The sequence below is a fragment of the Corythoichthys intestinalis genome, chromosome 6, assembly GCF_030265065.1.
Source record: "Corythoichthys intestinalis isolate RoL2023-P3 chromosome 6, ASM3026506v1, whole genome shotgun sequence".
Lineage (NCBI taxonomy): Eukaryota > Metazoa > Chordata > Actinopteri > Syngnathiformes > Syngnathidae > Corythoichthys > Corythoichthys intestinalis.
This window is the reverse complement of record NC_080400.1, coordinates 56,035,361-56,060,764: the sequence shown is the minus strand read 5'-3', so window position 1 is coordinate 56,060,764 and position 25,404 is coordinate 56,035,361. Positions and strand designations below refer to the sequence as shown.

General features: G+C 38.7%; 1 protein-coding gene across 6 annotated transcripts; it reads right to left on the bottom strand.

Moving 5' to 3' along the window:
- Nucleotides 1-4,116: 4,116 nt before the first annotated feature.
- On the bottom strand, nucleotides 4,117-25,187 carry LOC130918013 (THAP domain-containing protein 6-like). 6 transcript variants are annotated; one of them, XM_057839851.1, is made up of 8 exons: nucleotides 24,967-25,187; nucleotides 24,764-24,852; nucleotides 14,624-14,816; nucleotides 14,402-14,506; nucleotides 14,267-14,323; nucleotides 13,509-13,716; nucleotides 9,694-9,847; nucleotides 4,117-5,285 (listed from the first exon to the last, which is right to left on the bottom strand). In XM_057839851.1, the coding sequence occupies exons 2-8, from the start codon at nucleotides 24,841-24,843 to the stop codon at nucleotides 5,087-5,089; spliced, it is 996 nt and encodes a 331-aa protein (XP_057695834.1). In that variant the 5' UTR covers nucleotides 24,844-24,852; nucleotides 24,967-25,187; the 3' UTR covers nucleotides 4,117-5,086. The 6 variants fall into 6 exon arrangements, with proteins under 6 accessions (XP_057695834.1, XP_057695837.1, XP_057695835.1 ...); XM_057839854.1 differs by lacking the exons at nucleotides 24,764-24,852; nucleotides 24,967-25,187 and adding exons at nucleotides 16,424-16,562; nucleotides 22,319-22,703; XM_057839852.1 differs by lacking the exons at nucleotides 24,764-24,852; nucleotides 24,967-25,187 and adding an exon at nucleotides 22,319-22,703 and having other exon boundaries at nucleotides 14,417-14,506.
- Nucleotides 25,188-25,404: the final 217 nt, after the last annotated feature.

Below are 25,404 nucleotides of genomic sequence, written 5' to 3'. Positions count from 1 at the left end.
GAACAACATTTATTGGATAATTTAAACTTTTTTAACAAATAAAAAACTGAAAAGTGGGGCGTGCAATATTATTCGGCCCCCTTGCGTTAATACTTTGTAGCGCCACCTTTTGCTCCAATTACAGCTGCAAGTCGCTTGGGGTATGTTTCTATCAGTTTTGCACATCGAGAGACTGACATTCTTGCCCATTCTTCCTTGCAAAACAGCTCGAGCTCAGTGAGGTTGGATGGAGAGTGTTTGTGAACAGCAGTCTTCAGCTCTTTCCACAGATTCTCGATTGGATTCAGGTCTGGACTTTGACTTGGCCATTCTAACACCTGGATACGTTTATTTTTGAACCATTCTGTTGTAGATTTGGCTTTTTGTTTTGGATCATTGTCCTGTTGGAAGATAAATCTCCGTCCCAGTCTCAGGTCTTGTGCAGATACCAACAGGTTTTCTTCCAGAATGTTCCTGTATTTGGCTGCATCCATCTTCCCGTCAATTTTAACCATCTTCCCTGTCTCTGCTGAAGAAAAGCAGCCCCAAACCATGATGCTGCCACCACCATGTTTGACAGTGGGGATGGTGTGTTCAGGGTGATGAGCTGTGTTGCTTTGACGCCAAACATATCGTTTTGCATTGTGGCCAAAAAGTTCAATTTTGGTTTCATCTGACCAGAGCACCTTCTTCCACATGTTTGGTGTGTCTCCCAGGTGGCTTGTGGCAAACTTTAAACGAGACTTTTTATGGATATCTTTGAGAAATGGCTTTCTTTTTGCCACTCTTCCATAAAGGCCAGATTTGTGCAGTGTACGACTGATTGTTGTCCTATGGACAGACTCTCCCACCTCAGCTGTAGATCTCTGCAGTTCATCCAGAGTGATCATGGGCCTCTTGGCTGCATCTCTGATCAGTTTTCTCCTTGTTTGAGAAGAAAGTTTGGAAGGACGGCCGGGTCTTGGTAGATTTGCAGTGGTCTGATGCTCCTTCCATTCCAATATGATGGCTTGCACAGCGCTCCTTGAGATGTTTAAAGCTTGGGAAATCTTTTTGTATCCAAATCCAGCTTTAAACTTCTCCACAACAGTATCTCGGACCTGCCTGGTGTGTTCCTTGGTTTTCATAATGCTCTCTGCACTTTAAACAGAACCCTGAGACTATCACAGAGCAGGTGCATTTATATGGAGACTTGATTACACACAGGTGGATTCTATTTATCATCATCGGTCATTTAGGACAACATTGGATCATTCAGAGATCCTCACTGAACTTCTGGAGTGAGTTTGCTGCACTGAAAGTAAAGGGGCCAAATAATATTGCACGCCCCACTTTTCAGTTTTTTATTTGTTAAAAAAGTTTAAATTATCCAATAAATGTTGTTCCACTTCACGATTGTGTCCCACTTGTTGTTGATTCTTGCCAAAAAAATTAAATTTCATATCTTTACGTTTGAAGCCTGAAATGTGGCGAAAGGTTGCAAGATTCAAGGGGGCCGAATACTTTTGCAAGGCACTGTAAGTATAACACCATTTCTTTAGCTAATTCTGAGAAGTGATCAGCAATAGTTGCAGGCAAATTGTGCTCGGCCACAAATTGGCAGAATAAAATCTCCGCTTTTGTCCCTTTTCATTCTGCAGACTTCATCTTTATGACCAGTGTTGTTAATCTTACTTTAAAAAAGTAATTAATTAAAGTTACAAATTACGTCTCATAAGAAGTAATTTAGTTAGTAACTCAGTTACCTGAATGTAAGAGTAATTAGTTACTTGGCAAAGTAACTGGTGTTACCTTTCAAGATTTTTTTTTCATTTAGAAAAAAAAAAAAAAAAACATATTAACCTTTGCTATGTTTGGAAGTCATTTAATGTTGTGAATCAACTGTTAAGGCCCAAGTACACTGCATGCGTGATCGTTGCGGTTCCGGTCCGGTTCAGTGTTGCCTGCGTGTCACGCAGTCCGTCAAAAACAGGCAAATCATACCGGCTGCTGCACGGCTGCGGTCCGCCAACCTCGTCCCCCTGGTGAGCTCTCGCGTGATCGCGCGCGATAATGTGCCATTTAAAACAACGAAAAACACACGGAGTCTATACTCATCAGAGAAGCAGAGAGAGAGCACATATTTTCTTTGCATATTGATATTTTAGTTAATCTGGAATTAAGAGACAGACATGACTGCATCATGATGAGATCAGGAAAGAAAAACACACATAATAGGACACCTTGCAGCTTCCTTTTTAAAATTGTCCTTATAGAAAGGATCTGCTGCATCATAAATGATTTTGTGGGTTTCCACCTCCATGATGAAGCGCTCATCATCCATCTTCGCTCGTGTTTAAAGCGTGATTAGGCACCTGGGTTGTTACGTCCAGGCCCAGCTCCGCCCATTTTGCCGGATGCGTGTCCGGCAAAAATAGAAAATAGCCTATACCATCCGGCGGGCATGCGGCACGCCGGAGGTGGTTCGCAGTCAAGCCGGAGCACTGACGCGGCCGGTATACGTTGAACAATAGGATATAATGGGAACGGATCGACTCCGGCGCTATTTTTTTACCGGAGTCGGACCGGAAACGCAACGATCACGCATGCGGTGTACTTGGGCCTTGAGAGTTGTTCAAATTGCTCCCGTTTTTGCATTAGTTCCCTTCTGTCTACTTTCGACATGTGATTTTGCCGATTTAGGAGTATTTTAGATAAAAAGTCACTTAGGTTCGCTCGGAAGGTTCACTACAACAGAGCCTTTCTGAGAAGTCTACTGCTTTAAAACGTTTACTACTGTTTACTAACACCACCGAGTCTGTCATTTCGCATGTATTTCCATATGCATGTGATATCTAGGCGTAGATTGTAGGCTGTCGGCTACAGTATGGAAATAGTGGAGTCACCTAGCCTAGCATCACATTTCCTACAGCGTCACAACACTCACTCTTCTCTCTCCGTGTCTGACTTTTCTCGCGTCATTCAACCAACGTAGTAACGTATAGTAACGCACATTGTCTCGTTGCCGAAACTGTGACAAAATCCGAACGGAGAAAAAAAACGTAATGTACGAAAAACATACAGTTTGAACGTACGCATACACATTTAAAAATCAGTGCTCAATTGTACAAATTACGCCGAAACCGTACAACTTGACAGATATGGAGGTGTGAAAATTGTATATTGTACATTTGAATACAAGCATAATATACAATATAGCACAATAACAGTAAAAACAATTGTGACTAGAGCTAAAACAAATACTCGAGCAAGTCGAGTAACTCGAGTTCAAAAACTGATCCGAGTAATTTTATTCACCTCGAGGAATCGTCTAATTTTGCCAGCTCTAAGCATCACGTTTTGCCCGGACTACTTTTAATGCGGGACAACGCGCTGACGTTACGTGCGTAGAGGAAGAAGCAGTAAATTTTTTTTCTTTTTTTAAACTTACTGCAGCCGACAGCCGCTACAAACTACGCCCGCATGATGCTTGTGTGGTAGCAGGTAGTGTCCGATGCGTCTCATAGATATCGCATGCATTTAGGACTAGATGCAAAATGACGGACTTGGGCGCGTCCGGGCAGTGTTAGTAAACAGCCGCCATCTTTAAGCAGTACACTTCTCAGCGCTAATAAATATAACGTTACTGTCACTTGCTCACGTAACGTTAGCCCTTCGGAGGGTTAGGTTTCTATTGATTGTGACCACTGTCGATGCGTGGCTAACGTGTCTTACATACAGGCTTTATTTAATCTGTAAAAACACAGCGCTGTAGAGTGATGGTGTAAAATTAAAACATAATAAAGCTAACTGTCAGTTTTAGCTCAGTAGTCATTGCTGAATAAAACACCAAGTAGCACTGGTCCCTAATATGCTCCAATACAGCAGGTATCATACATTTATTTTGAACACTGCAAAAACTCAAAATCCTATCAATACTTACAGTTTAGACTAACTTAAAACTTAACTTAAAATAGCTTGACACAAATGGAAATTCAATTGAAACACGTGGGAAAAACACGTAGCTTTCAAGTGATGTGTGTTATCAAGCTTATTTACATTTTTAGGTAAGAAATATGTTGTTGTTGTTTTTTTATAAGATCTAGTTTTTTGAGTGAAAGCAATGAATTTTTTTTTCTAGTCACATCTGAGATGCAATTGTTAGCGGTTTTCAACAATGTACATCGAAAAAGCAGCGAATATTTTTTTCTAGTCACATCTGAGATGCAATTGTTAGCGGTTTTCAACAATGTACATCGAAAATAAAGACATTGATTGACTGAAAATGGTTCAATATTGGAATAAATGTCTTTTTTTCTCATGTATATCTATAATTGCTCTTTACCTAAAGAAAAAAAAATTATCCGATCACTCGATTAATCGATAGAATTTTCAGTCGATTACTCGATTACTAAAATATTCGATAGCTGCAGCCCTAATTGTGACAATTTCACAATTGCAAATTACTTATACGGCACTAAAATTTATTAAATAGCACTGTTTTACACATCATTTTAATGTGTTACCCCACTTGAGCTTTGAACTAATGGCAGTTTGGAAATGTAGTACAGTCTCATCTTCAGAGTTTGACAAAACTAATGACAACAAAATACGAGTGGATGTAAATACCATAAACTTTATGTCCTTGATAAACTTTCCCAGCAGAAATCAAATCTGTGTGCCTATTTCCTAAGGGGGAGCCTGAGTAACAGCAAAGTCCTTTAGGCTCTTCTACACGTTTCGTATCCTGAATATGTTTCATCAGAAATATCATTGATATCGCAAGTGCTTCTTCTCCGCTTGCCTCAGCAGATCAAATCCTGCGGCCGCTTTATGCTTGCGTTTTGATCCGCCTGTCCTTCTGCAGCGGAGCGGCTCTACATGTGGTGGAATCCACAGGTAAGGTCACACAAATAACCACCCGGCTTCTCCGACGACTTTGACATTGCCTTTGGCTTGAGAAGGCATCATGAGACTACTATTCTTCCTAAATAGAAATCTGTAATATGGCTGGTCACAAGATGCCGATACAGTAACTGTCAGCAGACTTGTGAAACAAACAACCAACCCAACAATGTAGACCAGGCAAAAATTCCATCAAAATGGATGGAAAAGCAGCCAAGGTTGCTCACGAATGCAGGTACAGAAACTCATCTGGTTCTTCAACTATGACAGATGGTGACATTTCACAGGCTGACAGAAACATAGTATTGTCCTGTGCTACAACGCTGCATGGCCCACTTGGTTCAACACCACCGATAACTATCGATTCACATGGTGGCAAATCCTCTGGAATGGCGTTGTCATGAGGTTGTTGTTGCATCCACCTTTAAAATAAACAACAAAAAATGAACAAATCAAAAAGGGAAAAAAAGATGATCTTACATGACCTCATTTTCTTCAATATTTTAAATTTTGTAATCCATACCATATGCCCTGCATGAGCTGAAGAGCACCTCAGGGCTAAACTGTTCAGTGCAGATATAATGCAATTATTGAATAACTGCCACAGCTGGTCTAATAGTGTCTAATGATCAATGCTATTTCTTGTGCAATGAAGTCTTGCTCTCATCATACTGCAAAGACTTCAATGTGGAATCAAACGAGTACATTCTTTAAAAATGAAAAAACCTCATCAATATATATATATGGCGGAAAACACTCAGGTAACTTGAAGTTCCGCTATGAGACAACCAATTTGGCCAAATTTCAAAATTGCCCGATAAGCACGTGTGAGAGACATCATTGGAAAGCTTAAAATCTCAATTTTCTGGGGGAAAAAAATTTTTGAACAGGAGGGCATTTTTAAAAAATAAAAAAAAATTTTTAAACAGTAAAACACGAACTGAAGGTGAGAGAACGCGAGAGCAGAATTAAATACACTACGATTTTAATGAGATATTATCGCGTACTTACCTCTTTTCGATCCAAAATCTCCATGTAGCATGTATCACTGAGTGTCAAGACACAGCTGTGAATGGCCACAGCCGGATTTTTTGGCGATTTTATGGGTGAAACATGGTAATATAACAAGGGTCGCGATGCAGAAATCGCAGACATCAAGGACTGGTCGAGATTTTCATTTTCAGATATTTACCCTTTTAAACGTTTTTTTTTTTTGTCAATTTGTCTTAGTTTGGATGGATTTATCATCTAAAACATTGGGGGAAATGCGACAGTGACAAAAAAATACAATTAAGCGATAGTTATGAGGTAGATATCCGTGACTTTTTTACAGACGCTAATTTTTTCATTGTGACCTAATTTGTTTAAAAGTTTAAAATATGCGAGTGAAGTTTTTTGTTAAGTTTTTTTTTTTTTTTTTTTTTAAATAAATATTAGACATCAATTAATGATTCTAAGCTAAAAATGACAGACATTTTGAATAAAATATAATTACTTCCTTACTTTCTTTTTATAGCTGGGTTGAAACAAAAGCGGTTGCGCGATGTCTGTAAACGGGGGCTCCCAGGGTAAAACAAACAAATTAAAAATAGTTCGGGGGCTTATTGCGCCATGAATCTGCTATGGCAGCATATGATAGTTGTGTTGTGTTCTATCAAACACAACAGTTCTTTTGGCTTCAAATACAGCAGTTTATTTTAAAGAGGGGGCCAAGAGCAGAAACTGATTTTTCAGTCTTGTCTGTGTTTTCCGCCTTATATATATATACTTTTTTAAATTTTTAATCTTGATTTTCTTTGATTGGTTTTGCAAGATAATCTATGTGGAAAATGGCCAAAATGTGAGGACTAAAGGGCGGAGGAGGGTAGAGTAGCCAAAACTTTTACTCAATTAAGGGTAGCGTTACGCATAGACTCCACCATCAGTTGACAAGACAACTCCCACAAACTTTGCACTAGTGCAGCAACGATTAATCGATGTACTCGATTATACGATTAGAAAAAAAAAATTCGTATTAAATTTTGCTGCCTCGAGTATTCGTTCAATTAAAGAGGCGTTGAAATGGTTTGTTTTGAAAGTGTTTGCATTTAGTTTTATTGATTTGGGTGGATACACTGCCCTCTAGTCCGCCTAATTTCACATGGCTGAATCCAGCTGCTCCCTATTAAGACCAACATAAGCTAAGTTTTTGTTTGAGCTAGTTTTTTTTTAATGTATTCGTAATTTAGTTTATAGGTATATTTAGCTGTTTTTTGTGGGAATATGTGTTTAAACTATTTGTCAAGAGCATTGTAAAAAACTTTGGCATTTTATAGCATTTAAACTAGCAGACTTTTGCTATGTAAGTTAGCCAATTGTTCTTTTGTTGCACATATATCCTCATTTATTCATTTTTTTATCCCGTTTGAGGCTCAGGACAGGTATTTTATTTTTTTATGTTCCTCATCCGATTACTTAATTATTCAAACAAAGTAGTTCATCGATTAATCGACTACTAAAAAAATCGATAGCTGCAGGCCTACTTTGCACCATGCCTTCCCATAGGGAAGCGTTGAGGTGGCTTTCACTACTGACTGTGATAAAATAAACACACACTGCGTCCTAACGCCGGATTTAGGTGGAAATAGGACGGTTTTACTGCATATAAGCAGACAGGAGTGTCTCTCTTATTTGGTCAAGGATTCAAGGTAATTATGATATTTTTGCACCAGGCATGCACTTTGAAACATTGTAAATACAATAAAATGAATGGGGAAAAAATTGCCTAACTTTAGCTTGAAATATTTAAGTAAAATGAATGATAACTGCCAATTTTTTTCTTTGCTTTTAACCAAGAGTCTGGACTGTTTTACGTTCATATCTACAAAAATTCCACGATTTAAGCATTTATTTGAAAGAATTTTCAACTTAAAAAGCTCTTTGTTCCGTGACGGTCGCCATGTTGAATTAAACAGTACTGTAACTTTGGCTTGAAATATTTACGTAAAATGAATGAAAACTGCCCGTTTTTCTGCTTTTAACCAAGAATCTAGACTGTTTTAAGTTCATATCTATAGAAATTCCACGATTTAAACATTTACTTGCAAGAATTTTCGACTTAAAAAGCGCTTTGTTTTGTGACGGCCGCCATGTTGGATATTGTATTTCTACCCAAATAGCGGAATTCAACCTAAATAACTTGTGATTGTATTAAGAAAAATGCAAATTTTGCTTTTTTTCCAAGTAACATTAAAATGATTCTGCATGCTTTCCTCAAGTATTAAGTTTCTGATGTGAAAATTGAGCTATTTATTAGCTGTTCAAAACTTGCACTAAATTAAATTAAAAAAAAAAAAAAAAAAAAAAAAAAAAAAAAAAAAGCTATTTTGAGCAAAAACTTGTATGTCAAATATTGCTATTGATCCTGAAAATATAGGTGATTATCTCTGCATTTGGTGATTTTTATGCATCTAGCGTAAAATTTGAGAATTTTATCGCAATTTCAAGTTTTGTTATACGTGTATGAAAAATCAGGATTTTATTAGGGAACGGCTTTGAATTTTTGGATGTCGCTGCTCATGCAGACTCATATACGCCTAAGGGGAGGTGTCTGTTTTGGTTTTAGGTCGCTAGCGGCTTTGATTATGAAAATATTTGAATTTTAAGTTTTTGAAAATATGCCCCCTACGGATCGGCCTCGAGCCCCGTGTCCTGTCAACTGATAGTGAAGTCTATGCATTACGTCTAGATAATATTACTCAATAAAAGTAGTCATCCAAAAATTTACGCAAGTAAATAAAAAAAAAAATTGTTGAAACTATAATAGTCAAGTCATGAGTAACATTGTGAGTTACAGAGTAAATGCTTACAATGTCATTATACCATAAAATTATCGTATATTTTTTTCCTCAGCACATGAAATATTATTATGACACTGTACTATTACCTATTACATGACCATATGAGGCCAAAAACATGACGCAAAAATCATCAATTTCAGACCACAAAAACACCCTGAAAAATCACCCGTCAAAAGCATGCGTGCCCTCTAGTGCAGAAAAAACATTGTTTTATAATAAAATCATGTGGTTTTTGTTGTGATGTCTTTGGTGAAACTGATGCTGCATTCGAGGAAGGTAAAGGGAAGTCCAACCTCCAACCAGGAAAAATATCAATGGAATGCCACTCGAACTGGGAGGTCGCCCACTTCACGAGTTGCTTCAATCTGATGTCACTCGACAAAATGGCGCTGCCCATTAAAAAGCAGACCGTCAATGGTAAATTCCACGACCATTAAAAATATATTTATCCGTATGTATTTATTATTAAATTTAGTTAATCAACACAACTACCTTAACACTATTTGATTTTTACTGACTTTGCGTGAGGATATCCGATGATTTGTATAAAAGACATTAGTCATAAAAATAAAGCAAATTATACTAATATATTTATTTGTTATTTATTGTTGAATTAATTAAGTTATTCAACACAACTTCATGTTACACAATATGATTTTTACTGACTTTACGTGAGGATATGCTGTTGTTTTCTGTGGCCAAAATAAAAAACAACTTGTCATGTTCAGCCATCTTTGCTGTTTACATTCACTTGGAACGCTATGAGGTCGCAACTGGTACCATCCTAGTGGGGTAAGTCCAACTTCCCACCTTCCTCGAACGCAGCATGAGACTGTCGGCATCTCTGGCAAAAATAAAGTCACTATGTAGAAAGAGGTTAAACTGAATGACTCTAGTGTAGCACAAAATAAAAGAGCAAGAGGCGTCAGGAGAAATAACTCGATATCATTTCTAATTCGCTTGTTCTCTTAAAAAAGTGAAGAATGCCTACTTTTGCAAAGTCTTTGAGTGTGGGAGGGGAAGCTGCAAAGTCTCCCGGAGGTAGTGGTAGACTTTTGGACCATGGAGGTGGAGCGTAAGTGCAAACTCTCGCTGGTCCTTTGAGTACTCATGGCTCTTTTTTGCGAGGACGTCCAAGTTGAGCCCTAAAATTCAACGAGTAGGAAATAGTTAATAACCCTTACAAATAATACTGAAGAAGTCTAGCAAAAAATATGTAAACATTAAAGGGGCTCTGAAGTCACAGTCAAATAAATAAAGATACAATTCAAAATTAATTAATTAATCTGAACATTAAAATCAATACATCAAAGGTATAGAGAGAATGATATCATGTCAGGAACTATGCAATAGCTAAAACAAATGCAGATTGCAGAGATATGTAAATCTTTGGAATTAAACACCCCAAAAAAAAAGCATTATAAAATGATATCGGACAATATCGATATCGGTTTTTAGCCAATATGCATATGGCAGTGCTGTCATGTCCACTTATTGGCTGCCTGTGTTTTGGTGTTTTGTCACCCCCTGCTGGCGCGTAGGTGTGATTAGTTTTTGAAAGCTTCTGCACTTTCCGCTGGCGTAATCATGTTGACGCAAGCTCATTGCAAATATAGAGAGCTAAATGGACGGACTAACGTCTGTGGCCAGTGTACTGTAGCAGTTCTTGCCATCTCACCACGTTGTTTGTGCCTTATACAAGTATCGCTAGTGAGTTATAGTCTTCCTTTGTTCTATATTCATGAGTGTTGCGTAGGGTGGAGATGTGTATACAGTGGTGCCTCTTCATACAAATTGAATTCGTTCCATGGGCTGGTTTGTAAGTTGAAATGTTTGTATGTCGAGCGGGATTTTCCCATTAGAATGCATAATAATTCGATTAATTTGTTCCACAGCCCAAAAACCTATGCTAAATCCTTAATAAGTACTGCTGGTACAATTACAAATAGCAATTACACATTGTAAAACAAGCAAATTATAAATACAAATCGGAATAATAATAATAATGTAACGAATCGGGTTCTAATGTGGCGGTTGTGTTTTGTATGCTGTTGGTGAACGCATCGTGTGACTGGAGAGAGAGTGAGAGAAGTGCGTTAGAGCTGGAATAGGCATGTGCCGGTTACCAGTACTGTGGTATGAAAACATCACGGTTTCAAAACCACAAAAATTTTCCGTCATACCGTGTACGGTATTAGCTATTTTTGAGGTCCCAAAAATGTAGCGAGAAATCTGTGGCTTGGTATGGCAGTGATCATCCATCCCCTTCCAGTTATTGCTCTGTCCTGTGTCTGTCAGTGACACTACACCTGAGCTTTTTCCCCACTCAAAAATAGACCAAGTCGCTAGTATGGGAGTACTTCACCAACCGAAAAGAAACAGACGGCTGCGGCTTAAAGAAGGAAGGACAGCCGAACACAGGCGACACCTCCAACATGATTTCACATTTATGTAATCATCATCAATCACTTTAAAATAAATTTAAGGTAATTAAAGGCTGTCATGAACGTTTCCCACCAGCTACGAGAGTTCACTCAAGCTGGTTTAGTGTGTCTAGCAATGGTTAAACAAATACTATAATGTAAGCTTGGTAACGAGGCAGATAACGTGGCTAGTCACTAACGCGCACAGCACTCTCATATTTTTCTATCATTTCCATCTTAATTTAAATGCTAAATGTCACGTTTTTCCTACCACCCGCACTAACCTTCTTGTGACCCATGTTGTTTTTGCAGTTCAAGTGCAGTCCTCTAGTCAAGAAAAAGATGACCTCAGTAAAGCCAATTAAACTACTCCAGACTTTAAAGTGCTTGTGACACGAAAAAGCATGTTTATTTCATAATACACGCGGTATTTTATGCTCCTGAATGATATGGACCGCTTGGATGTGTGTGGAAGCGATCGCTATATTTATTTAGTTTTTTGAATCCCGCGCCAGGAAAATGAGTGACTTCCGGCTTCGGTCTCGCATTGAGGAGGAGGGCGCTGTGACGTGTACGGTAGAAGACGTCCTCTTCACGCTACAGTGTACTGTTGTGTATGAGGACGAAGGATTCAGCTGATTTTGCGGATTAATACTTTTATTTTTTGCATCACGCCAGCCAAACGGCTGCAGAAAAATCATTCTGTATGCGGGAGAGGCGTATGCGCCTTTTTGGAGTTTCAAAAGGTTCCCATTCACCGTGGATATTTACTGTGGGACCATTGGACTTACAAGGAAGTGAGTAAACATCTTGTTTTGTATTATGTCAAATACGAATACAGTGATTACAAAGTAAACACTATAAAATTCCTTTAAATAAAGGACTACTTACGTTTGATCATTGATAGGCATGTAAAAAGCTATCCTCACGCTCATTAGCAGTAAGCTGTTAGCACGGTAGCTGCACAACAATTCCAGCCACCCTCCTCCAGGGAACGAACTGTAAATTGCTCTCTGCCGGGCGGTTTGCCGATCCACAAAGAAACTCGACAACCGGGTCGTCATGTCAAATAATCCAGGCTAGTTATGTGTGATTTTCCACTTCGAAGACTTTGAAACATCCCTCGGTTCGGGTTAGCATGTCGGCTAGCTGTCACTCCTTCTGGTCTGTTTACATTCTCCGAAGCCGGGGAAGGGAAATGACATATGTCCGATTTAGGTGTCATAAAATATCGTTCGGGAGGTGTGACAGTAAAGGTAAAGTCGACTGTTTTGACCATTATGGAGTAATTTTGCCATGTCGTCTTGAATAAATGGATTTTTATTATTTTATATTCCATTTAGCACAAGTTATTTGTCATGACCATGCCATTTATTTAGCAATTGGGGAGAGTACTTGGGTAAAAAGAATATCCTGTAAAAATATTGAAGTAAAGAGACAGAAACAATGACATTTTGCCGCTCTCTTCGTCGCGTTTTCCTCATTGTGAATAGTTCCCCCTCGACGGGCTGACTGGTCCTTCTCAAGCCATTTATATAGCTATTGGGGAAAAATACTTGGATAAAAAGAATATCCTGTAAAAAATATTGGGAGTAGAGAGACTGAAACAATGACATTTTGCAGCTCTCTTCGTCTCGTTTTCCTCGTTCTGAACAATTCCCCCTCAATGGGCTGAATAGTAAAACCGATGAGCCTAGTCTACCGCTGACGTCATCCACCTGCTGGGGACGCTAAAGCCCTATAATTGTAGGCGTGGCTAACCGGCAGATTAAAAGACTAATTTCTTGTCATCTGCGCTTTGCTAAATTGTTGTATATAGTCGAATCGTCTCAAAATATGATTCTAATTCACATAATAATGCCATTTAAGACTTTTTTTCTGGTGTCGTATGCTCTTTAAAGCGTGATTTTTTTCGCTATCTGTTGATTTGTGTACCCAGATACACATTGAGGACAGCATAAGTGCCTTATTGGCATTGTGCACTTGCACTTGATCCAAAAATATTTGCACAATTTTTATTTCAACAGTAAACATAGTGGTGAAATATAGACACTTTTTCCATAACTTCATTTATAGTTGTTCTCTTTTTTTTCATAGAATGTTTATTCGGAAAACCTTTAAATTGTTACATTTATCATTAGTAAAGCATCCAGTGGGGCATCACAATGCAATTATATGTAAGTCCACGACAGCATAAATCTGTATCGGTGTCAGATTTTTTTACTTGGACAATATCAGGCTATCGGTATAAAAGTCATTATCGGACAACTCTTCCTAAATAGTATATGCAGGATTTTTGTTAGCAATAATTTATAACGCATTATTTTTGGACTACCCTGCTGAAGATACAGTAGATATGCACTTCATTCTTACTTCCATTTACCTGAGTAAAGATCAAGTCGGTCTTTTAATTCTTCATTGATGAGTTTTTTCTCCCTCAGCTCGTCGATAAGACAGCGCACGGTTTCCTTGGACCTGCTTTCCCTGACCTTCGCGTTCCTGCTCTCCCGCTCTAAACTATCGATCCTGTCGAGGGCTTCATCTAGTCGCCGTCTCAGAATAGCAGCAGAAGGCAATGTGTAAGAGTGATCCTAAGACAAAAACAAGAAAACTGTGATCTAAGTCCCAGTTAAGAGAAAACAAAAAAGTCACATAAGTATAATCAAAGATGGGTTGCCATTTTCACTAATGCCTCTGATCGCTGCTTTTAGTGCTGGCGTCCCCTGGTCGTTTGATGATACAAAGACTGTATTCACTTGTTTAGCAAATACTGTATGTACAAGTATACGTTTTTAAATTGACTTTAAAAGGTCTTTAACCCTTAAATACCTGCAACATAAAGCAATTATCAGAGAATCCCAAAATTTGAAAAATAAGGTCCTAATTAAACCTTTTTTTTCCGAATTTGTAAAAAGAAAAGTCAAAATGAATTTGTGTAATAAGCGCTCTAATATCTATATCCCCTTGCTAAATCCTGTTTTTTTTTTTTCTCATGGAACCTACAGATGCATGTGTTGACTTGCAGCCATCATTTTTTTTAAAAGAAATGTCAAAATTCTGAATTATTCTCAAAATCATGAAATTTTAGATATATCAAATGTGATTCGTTTGGCAATAAAGGGTTAAATCAAAAGTACTCACAGTTGTGTGGTATGTGTGATCATTATTTGTCTCATGATTAATCCTGTGATCACCATTCTGAATAAGACCAAAAAATCAGGGATTAATAACAATAACAGCAATAACAATGCAAGAAAAATCATCAGCGGTTACAACCTTGATATTTACAACCTCATTACTTGCAACATCGGTGTTCAGTGGATGGACAGGAAGTGACAGGTCGATTGGCTCTTGCAACTGCTTGCTTCTTTTTGATTCTGGCTAAAATGTCAAAAAGATTTAATTGAAAACGAAGAAAACACTTGATTTATGTTTTATTCATCATTTGGATTATCTACATTTAAATTGTGTTGTAGTGTCAATTTTAAATAAGCCTACTTTTGGGAGCTCACAAGGGAGACTGAAAACGGACGGAGTTGCTCCAATTCTAAGTCGTACAGTTTGGCCAGTCCTGTCAAAGTCCTCCGGTTTGAAATGAGCACTGCAGACCACCGAGTGGTCACTGGCGACAAAGTTTTGTCTCCTCAGGGCAACTTCCCATTGCTTCCTTATCTGTTTCTCTTTTGGAAACCTTAAAAACAGTTTAAAGGTATGCAGACATAAATGTTTAAAACGAAAGACATATATGAAGAGTATGAACATAATAATTAAACTTGTTCATTAATATTTTAATATTCATTCACAGCAACAGTTATTTATGTGGTAACATGACAAGTCTCCTGAATGTTAGTGTACAGGTATTTAGTCACATATATTTGTATCATTATGCAATTTTACTTGATATATTAATTTCTACCGTATATTGTTTGTCTTCTTTCTGACTTTATTTGGATAAGAGTCCAGCTCTCAACGCCTTCTCTGAAGCAAGGACAAAGCAGAGAACATAACATAGCGGCTAGTAAAATTCCACTTTCATTGACCCACTTCATGGTTTAACATGGGGGCCTGCCTATTCGCCTTCTCGAAGGCACCTGGGGCACTCTCAGTCCTGGCCAGCCAGCTTTTAAATGTTCTTTTCTTAATAAATATATCTTAGGGTAATTATTGCTTTGTTTTTGTTCCTCATTTGTGTGTCGTCCTCTCCTGTTCATTAAGAGAATTAAAGAACCAGTGAAAAGAGAAAATCAACTTTTTTCTACCTCATTAGGTCATTAAGGTTAACCAGCAGATCTTATCGTTAGGTCTATAAATATTGCTAAATTCACACTGTAATCATCTTTTCATTTTGTTTTTCATAACTGTTGCAAATATTTTGCCATCTGATCAGTTTGATTCTTCATCCTAACAATGGCCTGCTTGTTGAGTGAAAACACTTCTAAAGTTCCCAACACCAGTTTCAAAATGCTAGTAGCTAGAGCAGCAGCGTTCAATTATTTAGGTAATTAATTAATCTACCAATTAGTTTGTTCAAATAATAAAGTAATCGGATTAAGAACATTGCAACGTTGCATAATAAATTTTAGGATACTGTATCTAAAAGACACGTTTATGGCTCGCTAAGATTACACTTTCAAAAGAGCATTAAATGTGAACACAAAATAAAATTCCTGAGTGTTTCTTCAAACTTTGCAGAAATGCACTTTCATCTCAAAAGAGCAACAAACAAGTTTCCGAGGTACTTCTGCCTTACTCCCTTATGTCTGCTAGCAACTTCAGGTTTAGAATTTCTCCATCCAAAACAACAGTGGAGCTGGAGTAACATTTACTCATCAAAATCCCTTAAAAAAGACAATTTGGAAGTAACACATCCATCTGCCATCATCACGACAGGGGGGGACAACATGTTCATGAAGGCAGATGTGGAGCCAAGCTCGTGCCATCACAAAGACTGGGTGTTTTTGTAGCCATGTTGCCACTGTGTTATGGAAGGTATGTTCTTCCTATCCCTGCATTTTCATGTGTCCGGTGCTCAGAAAATACTAAAGCTTAACTCTTGCACATGAAACGACTTGTTTCCTTTGATATTGTTATTATGATGATGATTTTTAATATTATTTACTACAACTACTGCACTGCTGTGGCTGTTGGCCTTTTGCTAATAAGTGCGTGTAGACTGCACAATTATGTTAACGCATAAATGCAAGTGTTGCAAGATTTTTGTTCTTTTTTTTTTTTTACAGGTGGAAAACGCTGTTAGGCCAGGGAAGACAAGTTAATGTGCCTCACAACAACACTTACTGTACATTGATGGACATATATTCAGATTACGTGTGTTCTACCCGGGGGCGGCCGAGAGGCTGGGACAGACGGTGGGTCGCCTCTCAGCGGACGTCAGCTCCATCCCAAGATCCAACTACAAGCTTTTTAACTGCAGCAACTTTAAAGGGTATTAAAACACTAAGAGGCTGTGAGATATCAATAGAACCGTTATGTGGCAAGATAACAAATATTAATAAAGTGAACGAAAAAATAAATCACATTCATGAGCAATTAAAGAAAATAGATGGAAAATTACGAACATTTCCGAAAGTATTCCGGAAACAGCCGAATGGGGTGGAGACGTCATAACAAGAGAACGAAAGGTCGAGGCATGTGCTATCGTTGTTTATCGACGAGAGAGTTGCGTTCATGTTTTATCAAAAAATCCCTAAAATGGTTCAAACCTGTCATGCTATGTGGTCTACAAATTGCCATTTGTCGCAATGTAGTACCCATGAGTTCCCAAACGCGAGAAAAAGAGCTGGACTACGCAGACAATGAGTAAAGTTCGTCCGTGCTAAGAGGGCTAATTTTGCAGACCCGGCCTCCGGCACGGTTTTGTGTGGTGCGCATTTTACACCTGAAAGCTATTCGAACTATGGACAAATGAAATCAGGTTTTGCTAAGAAATTGCTGATGAAAGCAGATGCGGTGCCCACCATACACGCGCAGTCACCTAAATGTCCCAAGATATCAAGAAAGCGGACGATGACTGGTTCTGATGAGAGCACCCCAGGCTAACCAAAGGAGCGGAGCAGCCAAGCTCGAAATGGCCAGAGTGAGTACTCTTTTATAATAAAAACATATCACGCATTGGATATAGGACTGGACACATGTATGAATTATCGCTCGTAAAATATATAGAACAAATCCTCTCATCCCATTCATATTTGTGTCTGTTGGCAGAGCGAAAACCTATGATAGCACAATAAATGATAATTATTCTATACATTAAATTATTTTGCGGTCACGGTGTATCAGCTTCACAAAAAGAAATGCAAAACAAACCATTCGGTGTTTCCCACACGATCTGCTGCCGACCGGTGTTTCATCAGTGTGATTGCTCCCCTCAATGATCCTTTCATTAGGCTGCAATGGCTTTCGTTTGGGCTCAAATTGATAACCCAAAACACCAAAGAAAGGTTCATAACTCTCCTCGTCACCATTAGAAGAATGTTTGCTACGTCGGATTCGTCGCTGCAACTAGAAACAAAATTGTCGGCCATCATCGCCGCCATTCAGTACTAAGCACTGAGCCGGTTGTTCCCTTGTCGTGACGTCACGCACACAATATGCTAGATTTCCAGGATCTCGGAGGCGGGTCCTTTTAGCTTGACAATCGATCCAAATTTCTATCATTTTCTTGGTGTTGCGATGTGTGTAATTACACGAAGTGGTATGATATGAATCCAAAAGGCATGCGTTTATGGATAAATGATGGAATATTAGCATTTCCCCAGGTGTTGTCATACCCTTTAATATACGCTATTGGAACTGGAATTACCAAGGACAGCGGAAGAAAGCCCGTCTGTAGGGCGCCAACGGTCTGCGTAATGTCGTGTGAAAGTTTGGCAAGGCTCTCAAGCCGCTCCAGAGCTCTGCTTTCTGATATCACATTCTTGTATGCTATTTTTGTAATAATTTTATAAATTTTAATTTCTTGACCTGTTTAGCACATGCACCAATCGTTTTAAATACAACAAGAAATGAAATTATGTTGTCCAAATGATTTATTACGATCAATATCTGCAATTAAAAAAAGAATGATATAGTATTTTGTTTTTATGTACATACCTTGTAGTATTTCCTTGTAACAACAAAATTCATGTCAGCCCATCTGCATTCCGTAAATGTAATTAATTTGTAATATCACCTCATTTTGGTCACTCAAGTGGCCCGCGTATCAATCTACACCTCACGTCAACACAGGCTGACAGGTTGTTATAATTTTGTCTACGAATGATCAACGAAGTGATAAGAGCAATCAAACAGTCTTTTAGGACTAGCCTAAGGTTTAAATCATACCCTTAATTTCTTGTCTGCAACTAGTTTTGATTTAAAGCGTATGGCAAGGTACATCCACACTGGCGCATTGTAGCTACTAGCTGGTCGTTGATGAAAACATTCCACTTCCAACCATATAGACCCTACCCATTGACGTCACAAAACCACGTGCTCGGTGTATGGTTCCGCCCACTTGTCCGTCATTTTGTCTCTGTATTAGCATTGGTTTCAATTGATCGAGGAATTTAAAATGCATTTCATGGAAGACCCGGTGCTTTCTGATGCCGTAAACTCACTGGATGTGTTGCATAAAAGTCGTTATGTGGAAAAGCTTCGTTCTATACAGTCGCCAGATCCATATTTGATGCCCAAATCGATGTTTTTCGACCCACTGTCTTCGCCCTGTCTGCCTGACATCTGCTACGCTGATATTTACAATTATCTTGTCCACACAAAATCAGCCTATTCTCACGAAAATTTGAAAAACTTCAAGAGCTTGGAGGCTTATAAATACTTCGTTGCTGGTTGGGTGAAACAGGTCCTCGTCCACGAAAATTCGGCAGGAATCTATCTTGTGCTTGGAAAGGTGAGTTACGAAATTTTCAATTCAAAATCTTTTGTTATTGCTAACATCCACTGTCAAGTCTAATGTATTTCATGTCGTTTGTCAATGGAGTCAAGGCTTTTAATGTTTATATGGTTTAGCGATAGCACTCTCACTACATACATACGTGTATGTTGTCGGCGATTAGCCTAGCAATGATCTGAATTGTGGTTATTTGTCAGCCCCGTAGACGAGGCCAGTTTCTTTCACTTGGTACCAGCTAAATATTATTCAAAAAATAACGATGGTGGAAGAAAGGGAAGTCACAAACATCTTGAATTTGAAACTATGTCGTACTACATCGTATGTTGTCGGCGATTAGCCTAGCAATGATCTTAATTGTGGTTGTCAGGCCAAAACCCTCTAAATATATATCAAATGCATCTTACCGGATATAAAATGACTACTACATAGTCTGTGGTGATTTTTTGGTGTCCAGTTTTCACGTCGAATTGCAGCCGTCCATTTCGCTCTCCTCTTTGGATCCCTCGGAATACGGTAAAACTTCAAGTCTCTCCTTCCATCTTCTCTGTTAGTGCAACCAACAGCCACACACGCCTTCACCATTTTGATTATTAATGTTAAGGAGCAGAAAAACACGCCGTAAATAGGAGGAATGTACGTAGCCGTAACAGGTTAACACTATGTTTTGACGGACAATTGGGCGGTCCCATTCAGGAGAGCGGAGTTGTGACGTCACGTGGGTAGGGTCTATATATAGGCGCTTTCAAGAGATCACGCACAGCACAGAAAGTCTCGGAGTGTCATATAAGTCATGCTGAATCTATTTTTCGAGATTATTTGGGTTTCTCTGCTTTGATTTTGCAGTTTAAAGTTTGTCAACACACAGCTTACTTCAACCACAATTCATGTTGTTCTTTCTAATCCTGAAGTTCGGAGCAGAAATTTTCCAAGATGGCGCCGCCCATGTTTCGTCAGGAAAATTGTCCATAAATACATTTAAAAATAAAATACCTGCGTTGAGCCTCAAACGATATAAAATGATAATAAATAAATAAAATATCTGAGTATAACAAAAGAATCGCTAACTTGAGTATCAAAGGCCCATTAGCTTAAATGCTACATAAGGGTTTTTTTTTTTGTTTTGTTTTGTTTAAACAATGCTCTTAACAAATCGCTCAAACGCATATTCCCATAAAAATCTGCCAAAATATACTTCTAAACTAAATAATGATTGCGTAAACAATAGGGGTGTAACGGTACACAAAAATCTCAGTTCGGTACGTACCTCGGTTTTGAGGTCACGGTTCGGTTCATTTTCGGTACAGTAAAAAAACAAAATTCAAAATATAAATGTGCTACTTGTTTATTACACACCTTTGTGTTTTTAACAATAGGAACATTAGACTATGCAAAGCTAGAATTCTGCTCAAAAAGTAGCGGGTATTTAAAAATAATCCAACAACAATTTGCCTTTCAGACCCCGCATATTGGTCAGCTTTTTTTGTCTGAAAGAAAGACGAAAAAAAGTCCTGTGCTAAAGAGAAAAGCAATCCCAATGACAAAGATTTTAACAGGTATTTTACAAATGAAATGCCTCAATGAATCATTTTTTTTTTTTTATGAACAGTTTTCAAAAGCTTTATTGGTGGATTTTCTCAAGTTCAAGCACCACACAGAAATTAATAAATTTAATTGTGTAAGCAGGATCTGTGTATTATTATTATTGTTTAATTACAGGTGTTTTAGCTCATTTCAATTTATTTTATTTAAATGGGCTATTATTTATTTTAGTATGTGTTTATATTTTACAAATGTGATGGAGTATTAATTTTATATCCTATATTTTATGTTGTATAACTTTTGTTCCTATGTGAATATTAGTTCCTACTTGTTTTGTTGTGGTAGGAGAGTTTTGTATTGAACACGGGGCCGTGTTGGTTATTATTATAGCAGAGAAGACAGCAGTAAATCAACAAAGACAACTGTGCCCCGATCTACCACTCAAGAGATCTGATGGACTCAAAAAGTAGGTTACGATTACATATTAGTTTGAAAATCGACCGGATCCACCGTATTTTTACACAAGTGACTTCCGGTCTGCCTGATCCTAGCTACCACAGTAGTAGTGTTGACGCAGGAGGGTCGCGTCTCACGTCAAATAATAAACTCTGCCGTTCTTTTCGCGTGCGTCGTGTTGAGCCACTTCTGGGACGCGTGTAACACGCGGCCGCACTGCGACTGGTGTGCATTAACTGATTGACTTTAACGCCCGCGTTTCACTGCGTTCTCGCGGCGGCCACGTTGTCGCGCCGTTGACGTTTCTGGGTAATACTGTCGTACCGTGTTGGTCCTCATTATAGTAGAGAAGACAGAGTAGATATAATCTACACAAAGAAACTGTAACCCGATCAACTCACAGCCTCGAAAAGTAAGGGTTACATTACGTCAGAAACTCATTCGGTACGCCGAACCGAGCACCACGTACCGAAACGGTTCAATACAAGTACATGTACCATTACACCCTTAGTAAACAAACATTTTAGCTCAAACAACAACATAACTTATGTTGGTCTGAACAAGAAGCAGCTGGATTCAAGCATCTTCGATGAGTTATGGCATATTCATTGCTGCCACTAGAGGGCAGTACATCCACCCAAATCAACAAAACTGAATGCAACACTTATACAAAGTCACTCTAGTCTCATTAAACGAATCCTCGAAGCAGCAAAATTTGATCAACGCTTTTTTCCAGATTGAATCACTTGAGTTAACAATTAATCGTTGCAGCACTACTCGTAGCACATTGAAATTGTCATGGAGAGACTAAACTTTCACCAAACACCTAATGAGGCTGTTTTGCCAGAACAGTACACCTCTATTCAGTAAACGACTAACACAAAGCTACACATCACACATATCCACAACCAACACAAGGTATTTTTGATATTGACCTGGGAATCACACATGAATATTCTAGCATTTAAAAATTGTTCATTTCCTCATGGCTGTACTCTCCATCCACACCTCTTTCCAGGTATCCACACCTGCTCCTCTGCCCAGTGTCTGTTCCTCAAACACCTATACGGTCCAACCTGTCCAAGGACTACACCCACCTCTCTCATTAAAACTTCACAACCATTGCCTCTTTAATGAAGTGTCACAGATAAACCTTAAAAATGTGGGGAAAAAACCCCACCTCGTGACAGATGGAAGTACCAGTTAGCAATGCTACGTTCAGAGTGTTTGCAGCAGCTCTGGTTACGATAATAGATAAATGAACCATAATGGTTTTTCATTCTTACCCGTGAAAAGTAATCTGCTGGGACTTGGTTCTGACGTTGCGTTTATTGTTACAGCCGAAAGCTGCACAATACACGGGCATTGTAGCTTTTAGAGATACTGTATACTACTAGTGACTGACTGTGGCACTGACACAGACAAGCAGACATCGTAAAGGATAGACGCCGGAACGTCCACTAGTCCTGACGAGAAATAGTGCCGCCATCTTGTAGCGGTCAACGCGCTACTCGATATAATTAGTTCGACAGACGGAAATAACTTTTCAGCGCATTTAAGCGAAAACAACCCGTACAATACAAGTCCTGTTATTTTAGTTACAATTTACAACGAAAGAAACTTGAAGTTCATAGCTTGCAAAACTTAGAGACCATACTGCACCATAGACATCATATAAAGACGCCTATTGGAGCCGGCGAGAGATGCGGCCGCCATCTTGGCCCGGTAGTCTGCCTCACTCTGCACCGCTGCTTGACAAGCGAATCGAAGTCATAGCGCAAAAGAGGCCATTTTTTGCTTGGATATTTAGAATAGAATCTAGTACAGTGCTAAGATGTATCCTCGTGTGCAATTTAGGTGTTGAATGATTTTTTTCTTTTCACCCCCCCCCCCCCCCCCAAAATGAAGTGAACGTTAATCAAAGATATATCTAACAATAATAATATATTACATAATTATGATAGTCACTTTTACAGTGAAGTACCACAATTAATTATTATTATTTTATCAAAGATAAATAATGATTTATAAAATAATTGTTTCTTTGTCTCAATAATTACTGGAAACTGGTGACTTTAATCATCTGATCCACACATCCAACAGACACACGTACACACACATTCAACGATAATATCATGCTTCTCTGATCCGCTCCTAAACAGAAGTTATTCCAACCTTTGCAAATCTATTGAAAACCAACCAAAGTTGATGTAATAATTAAAAAAAAAAAAAACAACACTGTTTTGCCAATTACTCTCCAGTCGGATGTTATTTTGACTGTATTTACAGTGGGATGGGAATGAGACATGAGAATATTACATCCCAAGTCACTTGTCTAAAAATAGCTGGTCAGTGTTATATCGGCAATATCTGCATCCTTTATCGAAGCATTCTTGTGTCCATTAGGCTCGAGCGTATGACGTGGCACTCGCGAGGTTTCCGCCGCTATCGCCATTTTGGATGCGGGAAACATAAACAGTGAGGCATTTCAACACAGGTCGCTCTTTAAAAATGGTTGGAAATTATTGTGCGGTAAAGAATTGCAACAACCGATCGAATAGAAAGGAGAATGTACAGCTCGACGGAACACCACTGAGTTTCTTCCGGATCCCTACATGGAGAAAAGGCGAGGGAAAGGTCATATCTGAACTTACCAAACGTCGAAGAATGGCATGGGTGGCCTCGATCAGAAGGAAGGGCATAACGTTTGATTCTCCAGTTACACACAGAGTTTGCTCTATGCACTTCCACTCCGGTAAGTTAATTTAGTTTGTTTACGCAAATTTCGTTAACTTTATGCCCTAAGTCGGCTGTTGTTAGCTATAGCTACAGCTAAACAACTAGCATGCATACATGTGCATTGTCTTCATAAGACATAATTCCTGTCGTTGCTAAATGAAAAAGCTGTAATGTTTTGACGTGAGAGAGTGGCAAAGAATTTGTACACAGGCTACATTTTCTGCAACAAAAAATGTGTACATTCGTGGTCACAGACTAATGTAAACACACATTGCCTACCTTTGCTAGAAAGATGGTGTTGCCGTTTGCTATGATCATAATGTGCAGATCCTGCACCCATCCGCAGCAAAACTGTTCGTAGCTTTGGAGCGATTTGTAGTTTCGGAATTGCTGATGAGTGTAGTAACTTACACCAAAAACTAAATACAGCATGATGTCCATTTCGCGTAGTGGTGGAAGCTTGTCGACATCTTTTTTCCATTTGTGTTCGGCTTGCTCGTAAGGGTCAACATTTTCACATCCTTAAAATTGCTCACATATCTGTCCTTCGCCGTGGTAACAAGTTTGTCTCTGTATCGAACTGGCAAGTTTTCCTTACTTTTTTCCATCTTTGGCACTCGTAGTTGAATTGTATTTGCCGTTAAGTTTAAATGTCCCGTGATGCAGACGTGCTTCCGAAATGGCTGCGTTGTCGCAAATCTCGCATGATCCCGTGCTGCTGTGACGTAAACGCTCGAGCCTAATTCTAAGGTTTTGTTGTATCTTTGTTTCTCAGTTAAAATTGTAGGTTGCTCAACAAGCCTAATTTATGGAAGCCCATTCCCGCCACTTAAAAAAAAAAAAAGTATGAAAGCGTTTGTTTTTTTAAGTGGCGGGAATAGGCTTCCATACTAACTAGTTTGAAGCCTCCAGCTATTTTGCAGGTCGGCATACCTGTAGATACAATAGTATTGAATTCATAAAATACGAATTAAAAAAAAGTTTAATCTTACCTGTGAAAAGTAACCCCATGACTCCTGCTCTCCGCCGTCCGCCTGTTGCTACAGGAATATGCTGCACAATGCTCTGGCATCCTTGAGACCTGAAAAACCAACGCCACATTAGTAGGACGACCGGGCCAAGATGGCGTCCGTATTTCTCGCCAAGAAGCATCCACCGGGGCGTCTAGCCTTTATATGATGTCTGTGCTACGCACCTCCTGCGGGTATGCTGATGTGTCGGAACAATGGTTTCGCTGGTAATAATCTTAAAGTATAACTAATAATAATTAAAATAATGATTATATTTGAGGAAAGTAATCCCGTTGGCCTTGGTCTCGAGTGTCCGCCGATTGTTGCAAGAAAAGCAGCACAATACTCAGGGATCTTGAATAGTGAGATGACAGGTTCAATATGGCGACTGTATTGCTTGCGCAGAGCTGCTAACGCTGGGTCTACTTTATGACGTCAGAGAGCACAGACATCTTTTTTTTTTTTTTTTTAATATTATGAATAATTTTAGACAACAATTGGCAACTTGGTATTAATACGAATACATAACACCTGTGCGAAGGCACAATGTATCAACACAGTTTTAAAAAATAAAAAAAATTTACACCAGCGAGTACAGAAATACTGCAACGGGAGTGACTTTT

Excerpts from the sequence above, each read along its gene's own strand:
- LOC130918013 (XM_057839851.1), bottom strand. The coding sequence starts at position 24,843 with ATGCCAGAGCATTGTGCAGCATATTCCTGTAGCAACAGGCGGACGGCG. Across the intron at positions 14,507-14,623 it reads TCCCTTGTGAGCTCCCAAAA|CCAGAATCAAAAAGAAGCAA; the intron begins GTAGGCTTATTT and ends TTGACATTTTAG. Across the intron at positions 5,286-9,693 it reads CACTCAAAGACTTTGCAAAA|GTGGATGCAACAACAACCTC; the intron begins GTAGGCATTCTT and ends TTTATTTTAAAG.